General features: G+C 45.0%; 1 protein-coding gene across 2 annotated transcripts in view; it reads left to right on the top strand.

Moving 5' to 3' along the window:
- LOC115136655 (kazrin-like) overlaps nt 1–17,120 on the top strand; it is a 154,075-nt gene that overhangs the window by 112,631 nt on the left and 24,324 nt on the right. Inside the window, exon 4 of one of the 2 annotated variants that reach the window (XM_029672259.2) lies at nt 5,754–5,849. In XM_029672259.2, coding sequence (XP_029528119.1) covers nt 5,754–5,849 — 96 coding nt within the window. Of the gene's footprint in view, nt 1–5,753; nt 5,850–8,452; nt 8,900–17,120 lie in introns of those variants that run through there. The other variant, XM_029672276.2, reaches the window with a different exon arrangement.

Genomic DNA, 17,120 nt, shown 5'->3' with positions numbered 1-17,120 from the left:
GCGGCGGTCGTCGTCGCCGGTCTACTAGCTGCCACCGATCCCTTTTCTTTTTTGTTTGGTTTTGTCTGTCTTGTGCTCACCTGTGTCTAGTTTAGGCTAATCAGTGGGGTATTTAATCTTGCCCTACCCGCTAGGTTTTGTGCGGGATTGTTTGTGTTACTGTCGTTGGTTTGGATTGCGTTTTGTTTTTTCTGTTAAACAGGTGTATTTTACGGGACTGTTTTCCCGCACGTTAGTTTAGTCATAGGAGTGTGTTTCCTCCTTTTTCGACTGGACTGCGTTCCTGTTTCTTAGTGGTTGCGGTTGTCGTCCTGTACCTGTTCTGTTGATGGACTTGTAAATAAACACCCTTCTTGGACTTCTTGCTCTCCTGCGCCTGACTCCACACCCACCTCTCCTAGGGAGAATCTGACAGACACCTTTCTAACAAGTCAGTAAAATGTATGCCCTGCTAGAGCTGCCCCGGTAAACTGGAAGTGCTGTTATTGTGAACTGGAAATATCTTGGAGCAACAACGGCTCAGCCGTGAAGTGGTAGGCCACACAAGCTCACAGAAAGGGGCCGCCAAGGGCTGAAGCGCGCAGAATGTAAAAATCGTCTGTCCTCGGTTGCAACACTCACTACCGAGTTCCGCATTGCCTCTGGACGCAACATCAACAGAAGAACTGTTCATCAGGAGCTTCATGAAATGGGTTTCCGTGTCCGAGCAGCCGCACACAAGCCTAAGATCAGCATGCGCAATGCCAAGCTTTGGCTGGAGTTGTGTAAAGCTTACCACCATTAGTGTCTGGAGCAGTGGAAACGTGTTCTGTGGAGTGATGAATCACGCTTCACCATCTGGCAGTCCGACGGACGAATCTCGGTTTGACGGATGCCAGAAGAACGCTACCTGCCCGAATGCCTAGTGTAAACTGTCAAGTTTGGTGGACGAAGACCATTTTCTGTGTCAGCATGACAATGCCCCGGTGCGCAAAGCGAAGTCTAGTGGAAAGCCTTGCCAGAAGAGTTGAGGCTGTTATAGCAGCAAAGGGGGGACTGACTCCATATTAATGCCCATGACTTTGGAATGAGATGTTCGACAAGCAGGTGACCACACACTTTTGGCAATGTTGTGTATATACACAAACTGTTCCGAATATTTTCGGATGGGAAGCGTGCCGAGTTCAGCTAGGCACCAGCAGAACCGGAGCGTGCTGAAGGCTTTAGTCTCAGTGCCGACCCCTCTCTTCATTATCCCCCGCTAAGGAACGCAGCCACCCAGCCGGCCAGCATGGAGCCTGAGGCTATGTTGCCTGCTTCCCTGCCTGTTACCCAATCTCCATATTAAAGACCCAGGGAAAGGTCAGCAGGCAGGGAAGTGAGGGGGAAGAATAACACCACAACAACATCCTGGAGAGAAAGCGATGGGAGGGGAAGGAAGGGGGCGTCAATGAACTGGAAAAATACCATAAGGCCACAAAAGTAAAACTGCCCAAACCTGCAGACTAGGAGAAGAGTGTGTGAATGACTTCAGGTTTTTTTCCGGATCCAAAAATTGTTTTGGTGGTGGTAGGTCTGTGGCGGTCATGAAATGTTGTCAGTCGGTTATTGTCATGCCAAAGACTGCCGGTCTCTAACCGTTAATGAACATAAACATGTTTAGCATCTCCTTGCCTCTACACATACAAGCCGCTGAGGCACGCCTTTGGAGCATCGACATTAAAAAATGTCGAATCAATCTATTATTTCTTTTAGGCAGGTCTAAAGAAACATACGGTCTGCCTGTGCTCCATGCCATAGACTGTAGACTTTAGCAGACAAGATATGCTTATAAGTCCTGTGACATTATTTTATGTTATGTGATTTTAAAGTAAGAAGCATATAATTGAACTTAGCTGAATAAAATAGAACGGATATTTTTCCCATTCTGGAGCGTTTGAAGTGGCTATGTTAAGCATAAAGGCCAGTTATTTGGCAATTTTAGAATGTCTTAGAAATCCAAACGTATATGGGCTGCATGATGCAACTATGGGCTATTGATGATTTGAAAAAGTCGCTTGCTCTCTGTTCCTTGCCTCAGGCTGCACAAGCTGGTCTCTCACCAAGTGATCATATTTTCACCCATCAGACTATTCTCAATTTAATCTTGTCTTTACTAATATGTAAAATGAGTTTCTATTTAGAATGGTCCATTATGAAATGGACAGGAACAGGTGCAGGAACAGGAACAGGTGCAGGAACAGGAATAGGTGCAGGAACAGGTTCAGGAACAGGTGCAGGAATAGGAACAGGTGCAGGAACAGGTGCAGGTACAGGTGCAGGATCAGGTGCAGGAACAGGAACAGGTGCAGGAATAGGAACAGGTACAGGTGCGGGAACAGGAAAAGGAACAGGTACAGGAACAGGAACAGGTGCAGCAACTGGTGCAGGAACAGGTGCAGGAACAGGTGCAGGGTTAGGTGCAGGAACAGGTACAGGAACAGGTACAGGAACAGGTGCAGGAACAGGAACAGGTGCAGGAACAGGTACAGGTGCAGCAACAGGTACAGGAACAGGAACAGGTGCAGGAACAGGGGCAGGAGACAAAAATACATATCCTCCATTTGGTTGACTACTCCAGCTATTTAATGAAACTGTTGACAGCCCCTCTCTCTGTGTGCCCGAGAAAGGAATGCAGGAGAGAAGGGAGGAGTGGTGAGATATACCGCAACAGCCCTAGGTGGTGGGTGTGGCAGGGGGCGCGGTCGACCTGTAATTATTATTATTATTATTAATGGCAGAAAAAAAAACACCTGGGTTGTGTCCAGTTTGAGATGAGGTACAGCACTGCAGATGGTTAAAAGGAGCCAATGGAAAGAGAGATGTTTAAAACTCTGTACCCTGAAGGTCAGGCCTATGGCTACTAGACTGGCCAATGTGATGATATTGTAGTATTATACTGCATATAAACACATGTCATTTCATAGGTGAGGAGGCTTTGGTCACCCTCACAAAGATAGAACACTGAATTATAGGGTCTCTATGGCTTTGGTAGCTCTTCGTAATAGTTGAGAAATGAACTTTGATTCGTCCCACCCTGTCTTTTCATTGTTGTACACCAGCTATAGCTCCAGTATGTTACCAGCCTGGGAATGTTTTTTTCTCAGAACTCAAACACGTGTATTCTTTAACGAGAAGAACCACAGATCAATATCAGGGTCCTAAAGTCATCTTCTGAGGAAATTGTTTCACTTTTTGTTGCTTGGGTCCTGCTCTAGAAAATGACTCGATGGCACAATAGGGATATTGCTGCCTCCTCTCCTGTGAAAATGTTTTTCTTTTATATCCCCTCATAGCAGAAGGAGGGAGAGGAGGAGGTGGTGGTGGTGAAGGAAGAGGAGGAAGGAGTGGGGGAGGAGAACGTGGAGGAAGAGAGGAGGAAGGGAGAGGATGGTATAATTAAGCAATAAGCCCCGAGGAGGTGTGGTAAATGGCCAGTATACCAGGCTACGGTATACGCTGAGTGCCTGGATACAGCCCTTAGAAGTGGTATATTGGACCTATACCACAAACCCCCAAGGTGTCTTATTGCTATTATAAACTGATTACCAATATAATTAGAACAGTAAAAAGTAATTTTCTGTCATACCCGTTGAATATTGTCTGATATACCACAGCTTTCAGACAATCAACATCCAGGACCCAAATTACCCAGCTTATAATGAGAGTTATCTGGTGCTGTCCTCTGTTAATTTTTTGGAGGTGGAAATGACATGAGTTAATGAAAACCAAACTATCAGTGGAGAGAAGTAGAGTAGTGCAGAGGGCAGCAGATGAGGCTTTTACCAGTAGAGCTCATCACACACAGCAGATGTCTATTAGACCCAGTAGTCCTTTCCTGCAGCCAAGAGACCAAAACGCCCTCTAGTGGTCTCATGGGTGGAATTGTATTAATGTTTTGTATGATTTAATAATGAATCAACTTTTTTTTTTAAATTAACACAGAAAATCCAGTGTTTCTATGTCAAACAAGTATGTTATATTTCAGTCTTCTGTGATGTATATCAAGTGTAATATTGGGATGCAAACTCAAAATTGAATACATTTCAACTCAAAATCTGACATGGTACAAGTGTCTTCTTTTTTTAAGCCCATAACCATGTGTGTGAGGTGTATACTTTTGTTTCAAAGTAGATTTGTTGAAGACTACCTACACTCAGCAAAAAAAAGAAACGTCCCTTTTTCAGGACCCTGTCTTTCAAAGATAATTAGTAAAAATCCAAATAACTTTACAGATCTTCATTGTAAAGGGTTTAAACACTGTTTCCCATGCTTGTTCAATGAACCATAAACAATTAATGAACATGCACCTGTGGGGCGGTTGCTAAGACACTAACAGCTTACAGACGGTAGGCAATTAATGTCACAGTTATGAAAACTTAGGACATTAAAGAGGCCTTTCTAGTGACTCTGATGGTCGGATTTGCGTTTATCGTTGAAGGAATGGGCATTTCACCGAGGCCTGTACTCTGTAGCCGGATCGATTTTGGAGGTGGAGGTTCCGTCATGGTCTGGTGTTGCAGCATCATCGGGCTGAGCTTGTTGTCATTGCAGGAAATCTCAATGCTGTGCGTTACAGGGAAAACATCCTCCTCCCTCATGTGGTACCCTTCCTGCAGGGTTATCCCGACATGACCCTCCAGCTTGACAATGCCACAGCCATACTGCTCGTTCTGTGTGTGATTTCCTGCAAGACAGGAATGTTAGTGTTCTGCCATGGCCAGCGAAGAGCCCGGATCTTAATCCCATTGATTACGTCTGGGACCTGTTGGATTGGAGGGTGGGGGCTAGGGCCATTCCCCCAAAAAATGTCTGGGAACTTGCAGGTGCCTTGGTGGAAGAGTGGGGTAACATCTCACAGCAAGAACTGGCAAATCTGGTGCAGTCCATGAGGAGGAGACGCACTACAGGTCTTAATGCAGCTGGTGGCCACACCAGATACTAACTGTTACTTTTGACCCCCCCCCTCTTTGTTCAGGGACACATTATTCAATTTCTGTTCGTCACATGTCTGTGAAACTTGTTCAGTTTGTCTCAGTTGTTGAATCCTGTTATGTTAATACAAATATTTACTCATGTTAAGTTGGCTGAAAATCAACAGTGACACAGTGAGAGGACGTTTCTTTTTTTGCCGAGTTTATAAACACTCGGAGTGACCCTGATTCAGCCCACTGAGAGAGAGAGAGAGCATGAGAGAGAGAGAGAGAGAGAGAGAGAGAGAGAGAGAGAGAGAGAGAGAGTGAGTGGATTGAATCAGGGGACAGTCTGTATGAAAAAGGGTTATTTTTCCCAAAATTGTGAAACAAGCGAAAATCGATTAGCCATATTGTTAATTAGAATATTACCTGTCAAACTTAACTGCATCTATAAAGGCTCTGCCAATTCCAAAGTTGTTTGTTTTTGAAAGCCTTTCAGCTGTGTGTGTAGGGGTGACGTCACACGTTTAATGCAAACTCAGTGACTCTTTCTCTCTCTTTTCTCACTCTTTCTGCTTTCTCTTTTCTCTCTCTTTTCTCACTCTGTGGCACACGCCGGACGACGCACACACACACAGTACACATATTCATTACTTGTATGCGTCATGTTAGTTACCCCTGGCTGTGTAAACCTAAATAGCAACTGTCCTTCTGCCTTAGAAAGACATCTTCCTGAAATGATTTGTCTTCAACATAACACTGTTGCTAGTCTCTTTTGTTGGTCTGATGTCATGTGTTCTATTGTGTTGTCTCTGACAGATCATAGGCAGAAGTCGGTGGTGAGCGAGATCTGTTACCAGACAGAGATCTCCAGCCTCATGGACTTTGGCACCCCAGACTCCTCGCTCGACAAAGGTAGGGTGTTGCCTTGGAAATACAGGGTGTTGCCTTGGTGATGGAAGGAAGTGTGTGCATGGTGATTGATCCCGGGAGTTAAGACTGAGACACAGACCTGTCAGCTGGGTGCACACAGACCGGAGCAGAGGCCTGTGATGTGGAAGAGTCTGTCTGGTCTGTCTGTCTGTCTGTCTGTCTGTCTGTCTGTCTGTCTGTCTGTCTGTCTGTCTGTCTGTCTGGGAGAACAATCTGATAATATGTCTGACTGGATCCAGGGCCTTAAAGGACTTACAGCAGACTGTGTTATATACTGTAGGCAAGTATAGAGTTACAGAGAAACATTGATAGGAGAGCTGAATGGGGAGAGAGGGGCAGATGTAACCTCTTCACATTGTATTGCTGAATAGACAAGAGTGTTATTGATGATCATCATTGTTGTATTGTGCCGATGCCTATTTGTGCCCTAATCACTGCCTTCAGTTTGAGTTAAATGGCATCTCATTTTCCCTCCAAAGATGCCTCTGAATAAAGGATCTCTGTCTTTGTTGTGATCTGTAATGATATTGGCCACTAAGGAAGAACATTATAAAGAGTATTGATCACCTGAAGCTTGTTGATGAATCTGTAAGTCTCGAGGGCATTTCATTTTCTCCTGCTTAATCACTCCCATTATTCTTTACCACGTTGCCAGAAAGCCACAAGTGTTGCCCGGAATTGTAATTTTCATCTTTTCATCAGATACAGCCCCTTGAAGCAGCAGAAGTGCACTCTCAGGCCATTAAATTAGCCTCATGACATTTCCATCAGCCCTGGACAGAGGTAGTATCTGTCTAGAGTCACTCCATCCCTCCTTCATCTCTCTCTCCTTCCCTCCCTTCTTCCCCTCCCAGCTAACGTCTTAATGCCGGTCTTTCTCAGCTCTCCATCAACATTCTTCTGTGCTGATAATGCAGAGCGACAGATCAACTGGTGCGGCTGGAGAACAGGGGGAGCGGAGAGAGAGAGGGAGAGAGAGGGAGAGAGCGAGAAAAAGAGAGAGCATGAGTTATTACACAGATAAATGGACTTTTCCTAGCTTATGTAATTATGCTCGGATCGATGACACAGAGATTCAGTGAGTTGAGCCCTGAAATCAAGGACAGTAGTGAAAAGACTTGAGGATGTGGGACTGAGAAAGGATGAAGACAAAAGAGCAGTGACATGAGAAGGGTAACCACGAGTAAAGATATCAGTAAAATGATTCCGGCTGCACTGAAACGAAAGGCTGTAACAATGGGCTGTATCTCAGGAACGCGCGTCACACTCTCAGCCCTAAATGGGCGGCGAACGAATAAGAATGAATACGAATGAATAACACATGAATGACACATGAATGACACATGACTGTGATTCTTGAGCAGTCAGTCAGGCACTCAGTCCGTGATTGACAGATCCATTTGCCTCAGTTGACAAGCATCTGGATTGATGGTATACTTGTCCTCATGCCTACAACACCGAGGTAACACTCTCTCTCTCTCTCTCTCTCTCTCTCTCTCTCTCTCTCTCTCTCTCTCTCTCTCTCTCTCCCACTCATACGTGTATTCTATATTTGAGACACATAGTTATTCTGTATTACTACTACAGGCTTGGCAGGGGGAAATAGCCCTGTATTCGCCAAGCAATTCAATTCTGTGATGGAATCAAAAGACATTTCAAAGCTGTTTTTGAGGATGAAGAAAGTTGCTTGTTTACCGTGTTAGCGTCGGTCCAACACTTTCCGTTGATACAAACAGCAGATTTACCCTGATTTGATCTCTCGGGAAGCCTGAAACATAAACAATTATTTTCCATTCAAACGTTGTTTTTCCCGGTTATGATAAGGCAACACGTCGCTACTAAGCTACGTTATTTCAGTCATTTAAATGGCCTGTTGGAAGTCTTGCAGATGTCCTACCCCCGCCCAGTGTCCACCTCTTCCAACCAAGACTGGTCTTACCTCTGCTCCTCTAGTACTTGGCTGCACCCGCTGCCCCCTGTCCCTATTCCTGTCCCTGGGCCTGAGGCTAAAACTCTAACTTGATTAGCTCTGTGATTGTGTCCACACTCATCCAGCCCTGCATCTGACAGCCAGTCCCTTGAGCCCTGGGACTGGGAGAAAACACCAGCACTTCCTGGGTTGAGGTCTCACACTAACAACCCCAGTGCTGTGGCTGCAATTGTTTTGGTTTACCTTCATTTATGACCCCGGAAAACATTGCAGGCCTCGTCATGCTGCAGGCTATAGAGTAACAAAGTCCAAACATTTGTTGTGCGTGGCCGGGATAGGTTACATGATCAGGGGAAAACTCCTGTCCCTAGTTTCTTCAGTACTGTCTATTATTTCCAGGCCAGGCGTCCTATGTAAACATGTGAACACGCTCTGGTGTGACTTATGGTCAAATTGTCCATAAGGGCAGTGTTGTCCGTAGGGGTGTTGTTCTCTGTGCGGTAGGTGATCTCTTCAGTAGAGTACATTATGTCCTGTGAAAGAGAGATCTCTTAGTCACTGTGTCGTTCAGCTTGCTGCCATTAGGTAGAAGTGCTATAGCAGTGACTCATCTGCCTTACCACCTGAGGCTCCAGGTACGCCCTCCCTCGGGTTGAGAGAGAGTAATCATGTCAGTGCACACTGGTCCACCTCCCTACAGCAGCAGCTGGAAGGGGTTAAAAAGAGGAGGGGCAAGAGAGGTTTGGAATGGAAACGGCCTCTGGGCGTGTACCAGAACAGGTAGAGAAAAGGGGAGGAGAGTGAGAGAGAGAGAGAGAGAATACATGGAGAGTACAGACAAAACAGGCTCCCTCTCTCGGGGGAACACTTCCTAGTAACCTGGCTGGGTGGAGCCAATGGCCAGAGCTGGGAGCGGCTGAGCGAGAGGCTGCTGTGGTGTGGTGTGTTCGCTACGGTGTCTTTCTGAATGGTGTTTGTCTGAGGTGGGCTCCTCTGCTATGAGAACACACACCAGCACTGACCGTGGAGCCCAGTGGAGCCTGTGCTGTGGAGGACGAGGAGGAGGAGGACATGAGGTCCGACAGGGAGGAGGGGACATCCGGTGAGTGAGAGAGAGAGAGGGAACGAGGGAAGCAAGAGTAGTGGGTTGGTTTAGGCCAGAGCTCTGTTTCTACGGTAGAGGCGTGTGTGAGTTCATGAGTTTTGTTTTCACGTGTACTCACACTGTATTTATGAGAAGGAATTGGAATTGATTCATGTAAACTCATTATCACCGTGTAACTAAATAAACATCTCGTCATTCGGCATTATTAGTAATATATTTACATAATATGTTACTATACATAATGTTACTATATATGGAAAGGTTGTGTTAGCAACACACTATTGACTGTAAATGAAAGTTGTTTGGTGTGTAATTTTTGAAAAAACATTTCTTGGTAGTCGGTCCGCAACACAATTTTGTTTATTTGTTTTACATATAAACAAATGAGGTTGATCTGGATCTGACATGTACGTTGGTTAATATGTTAATCTCTTAATCTGACATAAGCATATGAAAACTCCTGGAGTGAGTCTAGTCTGGGGAATTAAGGGAGATATTTGGTGATGAGCAGCTCAGTCAACATAGCACAAATAGCCTACGTATTTGAGAGGTGATAAGTCCGGCATATCCATAGACATAGCACTGACCTCGTCCACGTATTCCTATGGAAAAACGATGGCACGTGAAGCTGGAAGTATTTGGATTTGAAGCATACCATATTGCTGAATGGCACAAAAATATCACTAAGGATTATGGGGAAAGTAGTCTAAACTAGCAAAGGGTCATGGTAGATGTAGTCATTTTCATCCTGCCTGACAGAGTCAACTTGGTTTTAATGTCTATGAACCTGATGCTAGCCTACTGTTCAACCGTTGCAGAAGGTTAGTTTGAAACCTCAGCGTTACCTAGAACCTAGCCAGGTCAACATTGGGAAATGAAATGGACAACAAATATTAACTATGGTCATCAGAATTAGGACTGATTCACTCTTTCGAGTGACGATCAGTTCAGTTATATAGAGAGCATGCCGGCATGGTGACTCTCTTTGTAAGATCTCACTTGAATGGTGGCAAAGTTAATAAGTACCCCATCTAGTCTCGATATTATATGACCACGATCCTTCCACCTGAAAGTAAAGCATGAATGGGCTACCATCACAACAACCCATCACAACTCGGTGAGGCTCGATTGGATTACCCCATGAGAAAAAGTGGACTGTATATACATGATGAAAATGTTATATGATTGTAAACTATCTTCATAATCTGTGCAACCGCATCATTTTGTCATCGTGAAAAAGACCCTCCGACATGGAACGTAGTTTGGAATTCAACGTGTATTCACTTAGAATTGCATGACTAAATTGATAGTTCATACATAGTGTGAGCGTAATCCTCCATCTCCATCTCCATGGCCATCCTCCGTCCTCCGCTCTGTCAACCCCATAGACATTGGTCATCTCCACCAGTCAGAATGGATAACTGTTGAACTTTCAAATAATTCACTGTGGGATCATAATAAACACATTTTATGAGCCCAAAACGCCCCCCCCCCCCCCCCCCCACACACACACCATTTATTTTTATTTTTTTGCTATTGTGGTGATTGCAATTTACATAGGCTTTCTATAGCAGACCAGGGCTTTTGGCACCGCTAGGTTGCTAGTAGCCCACCAGCTTAGCATGTGACTTCACGCCGCAGACCGGACACTGGGGGCCCAGGGCCATATCCCAATGCTCTGGAATTGGTGTCATTTTATGTCTGGAGTTCTGTAGGTCCTATAAGTACTATCCAATCAGCATATTTCCCCAGCGTTCCCCCTAGAATTCATCCACCCACCTTGACATTTGATGTGTTTGGCATTTTGATAGGAAATGGCAACCCACAGACACACCTACACTTCCATTAATGCAGGTGTTATCTGAGAGATCCTCCAACACCTCCAACTGGAACCCTGGTAGACACGGTCTCTGTTGCAGTGACATGGTCCTTACTGCGTACACACTAGACTGCGTTTGTCTAGTGTGTGTGTGTGCGTGCGCGTGTTTGAGGAGATGAGTCCGAGGATGATCCCGTTGGTTGTGTTGCGTGACTCCTCCATACCCAGAGGTTCCTTTCCAAATTGAGAAGAGATAATGGGTGAGCCGCTGTAGCCAGATGGCACTATCAGAGACGGTCTCACACGCTGCTCCCACAGCAGCTCACAGCAGGCCTTCATGATGACATGTTCTGCAGTCCTTGACCAGTGGCCAGTCCACCTGGCTGGACCAGTCCAATGTGTTACAGCTCCATAGCGAGTGGAGGGCACAAGAAGGATGCACCGCCATTGGTTCTATCTTCCCGGGATATTCATGCGTTGGGCACTGCATTTCAACTCCGTCTCGGTGAAATATCCTCAACGGGGATGATACTGGCTTGTGGCCATACTGAACACTCCCAGGGTTCAGTATAGTCTCATTGGGCAAGTCTCTTGTTCGGTGTTCAGTCAGAGTTGGACCATGTACAGTGATATCAATTCATCAAACGAAGCCAGCTATGTTTCGATAGATTATTGGCGTTGTTGCGGTTGATAACTAGACTCTAGGCAGTCTGAGCTGAGCGGCCTTACCAGGTTCCTGCTGCTCTTCCAGCAGTACATCCCTGGCAGTGGGCCTAATCTTCCCATAATAAAAGTGTGAATCAATTACTACTATCTCCAGTTGGCATGCCTACACTGACCTCCGTTGTAATGTAAACTCACAGCAATTAATTCATGGCAGCTGTTCTCTATAGATATACCAACAGGGGCATGGATAAGCATGCGCACACAAACACACGTATGCACACGCACGCACGCACACACACACACACACACCTCTTTGTGGGTTCAGGCGTGCAGATTTACACACGCAGACTTAGAAATGTTCACTAGAGCTTCCGAACGGAATATGGGCCTCATATACAGTAAAGTCATATTCGTTGTTGCCATGGTAATAAAGAAACACAAGTGAGGCGTAAACGCTTAACACATATGGAAGGAAACCCAGGGTCCACTCTCTAGCGCATTGTTTACGTTGCGCAGTGGATGTTGTGGTTAAGTAAGGTTGAGAGCCGGTGTCGATGTATAATTCATGTTCACATACATTATAGAAGGGCCCTGTAATATCCTGAGTGGGAAACGAACCTGCTGGTACTTATGTGCAGCCAGGTGCTGTTCAGGGATCAACCAGCGACGGCTCATGTTGTGTTGTTTTCTGTTGCGTTGCGTTGTGTGGTGTTATATTCTCTCACCCGCTCACGCTCATCCCTGGCCCTATCAATGGCTTAGGTACTAAGACAGCCCACAGGCTATCCAACCAACATGACTGACTATTGTAGAGAATCCCAACAAAGAGTTGTGGAGCAGGTTTAAAACAGCCACTAATCTCCCTGCTGCCTCCCACCCGCCAAAACTCCCCCTCGGATCCGAAACCCATCATTGACTGAATGAATGTGGTTGCTATTTTTGCTGCAACCATTTCTATTGGCCTTCCTGTATCATTTCTTGTTGATTCGATGTTATCCTCTTATGTAAGGCCTGATATTTGGTTCATCCTCTTGACTTGAGATGTGAACCAAATGCTCTTAATTTTCATGGAGATTACAGGATGTCTCTTTGGAGACTGCTCTCATCAAGTCGCTCTGAACAGCCATTTTGTGATTCCTTCGACATGGTCTTATAATAGTCCTTTTAGATCGGTTTGCTTCATGGGAAATGAAATGAATCGTTTCAGAGCGGATAGTACGGCTATTCCAAGTGATGAGTGAAGGACCTCCGTGACCAGTAGAATCCTGTCTGTATATCCTCCCAGCAGAGAGAGGGAGATGGGTTTGTCTTAGGAACACGCCGGCTATTAATAAGAAGGGCTCTATCTCATCCACACCCACACTTCTGTTTGACTATGAAGGATCGCTAGGCTCATATCATCTGCATGAGGAGTTGGATGAGGAGCAGCGGCCGTTCTGTCATCCCCTCACGGCGATCCACAGTACAGCCTTCCTTTCCTGGGAATCGTCTCCTCTACGCGGTAATGATCAGAGATGCAGAGCGCACCAGGCAGCCACGCACACTCGCATTAGTACGCAGGCACGCAAGCGCACATTCTCACACACACATACCGATACAGACATCCAAGCATCACGTGACTCCTCCGTCACACACATAGAGCGGTTGGGAGTCTGGGGATGGAGGAGAGACAAAGAGACATGGATGCACAGATGCTCTGTGGCCTGGAGCAGACTATAAGATGTAATATATTCATAACCATTGCCAGCTACTAAAACCTCACTGTAGGCATCCAAGCAACTTCATGAACCCCAGTAATGAAATACTAAATTAATCTAATTGAAAATTGGCTTCAGAAGTAAGGAGTTGTCAAAGTGGAGGAAGCTTGGCCAGTCAGTTGACTACTGAATAGTTGTGTCATGAGAGGTCAGCGAGCCAGAGGGGGTTGGCCCAATGACTCCCTTTGATTGACAGCTGCCTGCAGCACCACAGCCAATGATGGGTCACGATAATCTCAGAGAGTTACAGGTGAATTCTATCTTAATGTAGCAGATGTAAAATAATCGCCTGAGCGGTGTCGGAAGAAAACTGGAAACATCCGGTTTTCAGGCTTCGGCTCTTCTCTGCTTTTCTCCTGAAAACCAGATGCTTCCGGTTTCTACCGGCCCCCTGCTGACAGTGGGTTAATGCCCCATAATCAGCTGGAACGCAGTTCACATCATCAACAAACATGCTAACATTTCTGACTGTTGTTGCTGGAGCAGCACGGAGACGTCCTGAGTTTCTGAAACATGCTGTGTAAACGATTGATATGTTTATCTTCCTAGTTTTATAAAAAATAAAAAATAAATGACTTATGAAAAGGATGGCGGAGGGGAGGCAGGCGCTTGTGGTGAACCATTGTAATGACGTTCTGAGCCGTGTTTTATGGTGGTCTACTCAATGAGTCACACAGGGGCTTTTGTTCAGTGCAGTTTGAACCTCCCCAGCATCCTTTCTGTGCTTTTATCAGCCGCTAACAACAGCATATTATTGTTAAATAAAAACTGAAAGGATTTGAAAGGGTTGAATATTTTGCTACTTAGTATCTCTAGTGACCTCAGTGCATTAGTGAATAATTATCCAGGTAATAGTGACCTTTTTTTTACTACACTACGGTAATCTGCAATGCTACTGTAAAATATTGGTTGTCTGCACATTCTCTAAAAAGTCATTAATCTTCTCCCCCGAGCTCCAATTCCACCTCTCCTCTCCATACTGGGTGTATTAGAGCTGTGCAGCACCAGCACAGACACACATGTTAATACACACGCTCCACACACACGCACACATGGATATTGTATTGTAGATATGTGATAGTAGAGTCGTGGCCTGAGGGAACACACTTAACGTGTTGCGAAAAGTGTTATGAAATGGAATGGCGTGTAAATATTTTCAATTGTATGTCAATGCCTTAAATGTCGCCGCCAAGGCAGCATCTAATGAAGATCCTTAATAAATACATAAAACAAATACCCAATCCCACCAGGGGAACACAGTGGGGAATAGCAGTGTAGAGAGAAACAGGGCCCAAATGTACGGGAGTGAAAATACCTCTTGTCCATGTTCGATTTCCAGATTATTGTGGGAACTGACAATCAAATAGTAATCCAAGGATTGTGAAGGTTTTAAACATATTGAGAGATTACAGCGCTCCTACTAATACTGCTTCTGCTTACCCAGTAAAACCCTTCCCTGTTCAGCCCTCCGCATACAGTAGAACATAATACAGTAACCGTGGCTAGAAATACAGGATCAATGCTCTTAAACGATGGAGCTTTATGGAATGTACTGAGTGAGTGTGTAACACTCTTCTCTGGTTTCAAGCCCAGTGATACTGTGCCAGATGTGTACAGACATGTCGCTGTCACTCTCCAGACACACAGTGTGGAGTTCCATGTACTTTGTTCCGCACATCAACGGAGGTAGATCAACCAGGCTAGGCAGCATCCGTCCAACAGTACCCGCACTGTTTCTCAAATAGAGAAAGCGGCCCCTGCAGTGTATGTAAATGGATATTGAAAATAATCATTTACAAGGTTAATATTGCTGTTAAGTGCGCTGTTTGTGCTGCAAGAATAATGTGGAATGTTTGAAAATGGAAATGTAAGAGAGTAATTCATGCACATATTTGAATTAGGTGATTATATTTTCAAAGGACTGTGGTTTGCCTAATCATTCGCTGTAAGCTCTTTCTCTCTGTTGTTCACTGGCAAATTCCCTGCTATAACAAACCCGAAGAACGTGTTCCATTTATTACACGGAATAATGCAGCCGGGGATGCAAATCATACATTTTCATACCCCGGTCAATCTAACAGGGTCCGTGGAGATGCTTGTTAAGATGACAGAGGTCTGCACAAGTTAACCACTGTGTGTAATGGACAGTTTCACACTGTATTAAAATGTCGTGTCTTTGCAAGAGTACAGTTCCACCCAGTTAGGACAATGCCGGTGGATATTTATAGTAAACACAGTGTAGCTGAGACTTGAAGGACAAATTTGGTGTCACTCCGGGTAGCCATTGTGGCTACCTGGAACAAGAGAGGAGGAATGACCAAAGCCTCTGGCATAGTAACAGATGCAGAGGGAGGCGACACCCGTCCAGACATTCCTACAGAGCAAATAGCTGCTATCAAGCATGTGTTTGACACTTGTATCAAACACACAGCACGGGCACCTAGCTCATGCCTCTGGCTTCTTTTAGCCACAAAGCAAACAGCCACTAGACCTACCTGCTCAGTCAGGCGTGTCATGACTCTCTCCAGATTCTGAATGGAGAAGCCAGTGGGAGGGAAGAGCACGGGTTGATGGCCTGGTCAGACTCAGAGCAGCCCTGATGGAGCTTTAAAAAAAAACATTTTTTAGAGTCATGGCTCAGAGAGGAATAGTTGAGTGGGCCACTGCTGAGTGAAGAGATGAGGTCTTCTTCTCTCCTCGGGAAGGTGGCTACAGGAACAGGCATTCACCGTCTACTGGTGGGGCTATGACAGGAGACAAGAAATGATGCTAACAATAACAACAATACAACAGGCTAGCGGTAGGGCTGTGGCGGTCATGACATTTTGCCACCCCGGTGATTGTCAAGCAAATAATTGCCGGTCTCACGGCAATTGAGCGTTCATTAACATAAACACATTTAGCATTCCTGGCTTCCATGCATAGCCTACAAGCCATTAATGAAGACCTTTGGAACATTTGTATTTAAAAAAGTTGGATAAATCCATTTAATATACACCATCACAATAGATCCCGGTCTAAAGAAACATGATGGGAAGAAAGTGTAGTCTCTTTCAGAAGAACAGAATAGCATACTCTGAGTTGTCCTTATGTTAGGTCCTGATCTATGCCATATGGCTGTGGGCGACACTAGTTCATTTAGCAGACAAAATTTGCTTAGAAATGCGTGGATTTATTTGATATTTTATAGTATGAAGAATACAATTGAACAAAGCTGAATATAATAGAAAGGATATTTTCTCCAAACGATTTGAGGGAGTGCACACATGCGGCTATCCTATGTTGAACTGTTAACAAATAAATCGGTATTTCTATATGCTTAATTTAGAGTTATTTATGCAACTTAGTTGTGATACAAATGTTGTGCTATATGTTTGTATTTTTAATACATTCTAAGGCTGCATGATGCAACTCTAATGATGATTTGAAAAAAGTTGCATGAAAGGCATGAGCTCTGCTTTGTTTCTTGCGCAGGCTGTACACACTTCATCAGTCTCTCATTCACATTTTGACAAGCACTTGATAATGCCTCAAATTTCTCGGCTGCATCCCCTTTGTGTGGCTGTAATGCCGACCCCCCCCCGGGCTGATATAATCACTATAATTCCCTTCTCCCGGCTGCTTGCCGAAGTATCTCTCCATCATGTGATCGGGTCTTTCTCACAGGCTACAAGTGAAGACATAAACATCTGGTACGCAACTGCGCGCGCATCCTTATCCAATTCCGAGGCGCATTTTGAAGATATTGGAAGAACAGTCCACATTTACTTTTCATCAGCCAACAAGATGAGTAGGCCTAACGAACAGCAAAAGCACTAGCCTATGTCAATATAATATCCCCCATAGTACAAAAGTTTACCTATTTCTGTGCAAGAAATACATATTCCAAACATAGTCTGGGACAGTTGTGGGATGCGATAGATCCCAAATCAATACAACCACTAGCATCAAAAAACCTGATTTAAGCAATGAGCCT

This window comes from Oncorhynchus nerka, linkage group LG2, assembly GCF_034236695.1.
Source record: "Oncorhynchus nerka isolate Pitt River linkage group LG2, Oner_Uvic_2.0, whole genome shotgun sequence".
In the NCBI taxonomy this organism is placed as follows: domain Eukaryota; kingdom Metazoa; phylum Chordata; class Actinopteri; order Salmoniformes; family Salmonidae; genus Oncorhynchus; species Oncorhynchus nerka.
Note: the sequence above shows the minus strand (reverse complement) of the source record. Positions and strands in the feature narration are given on the sequence as shown.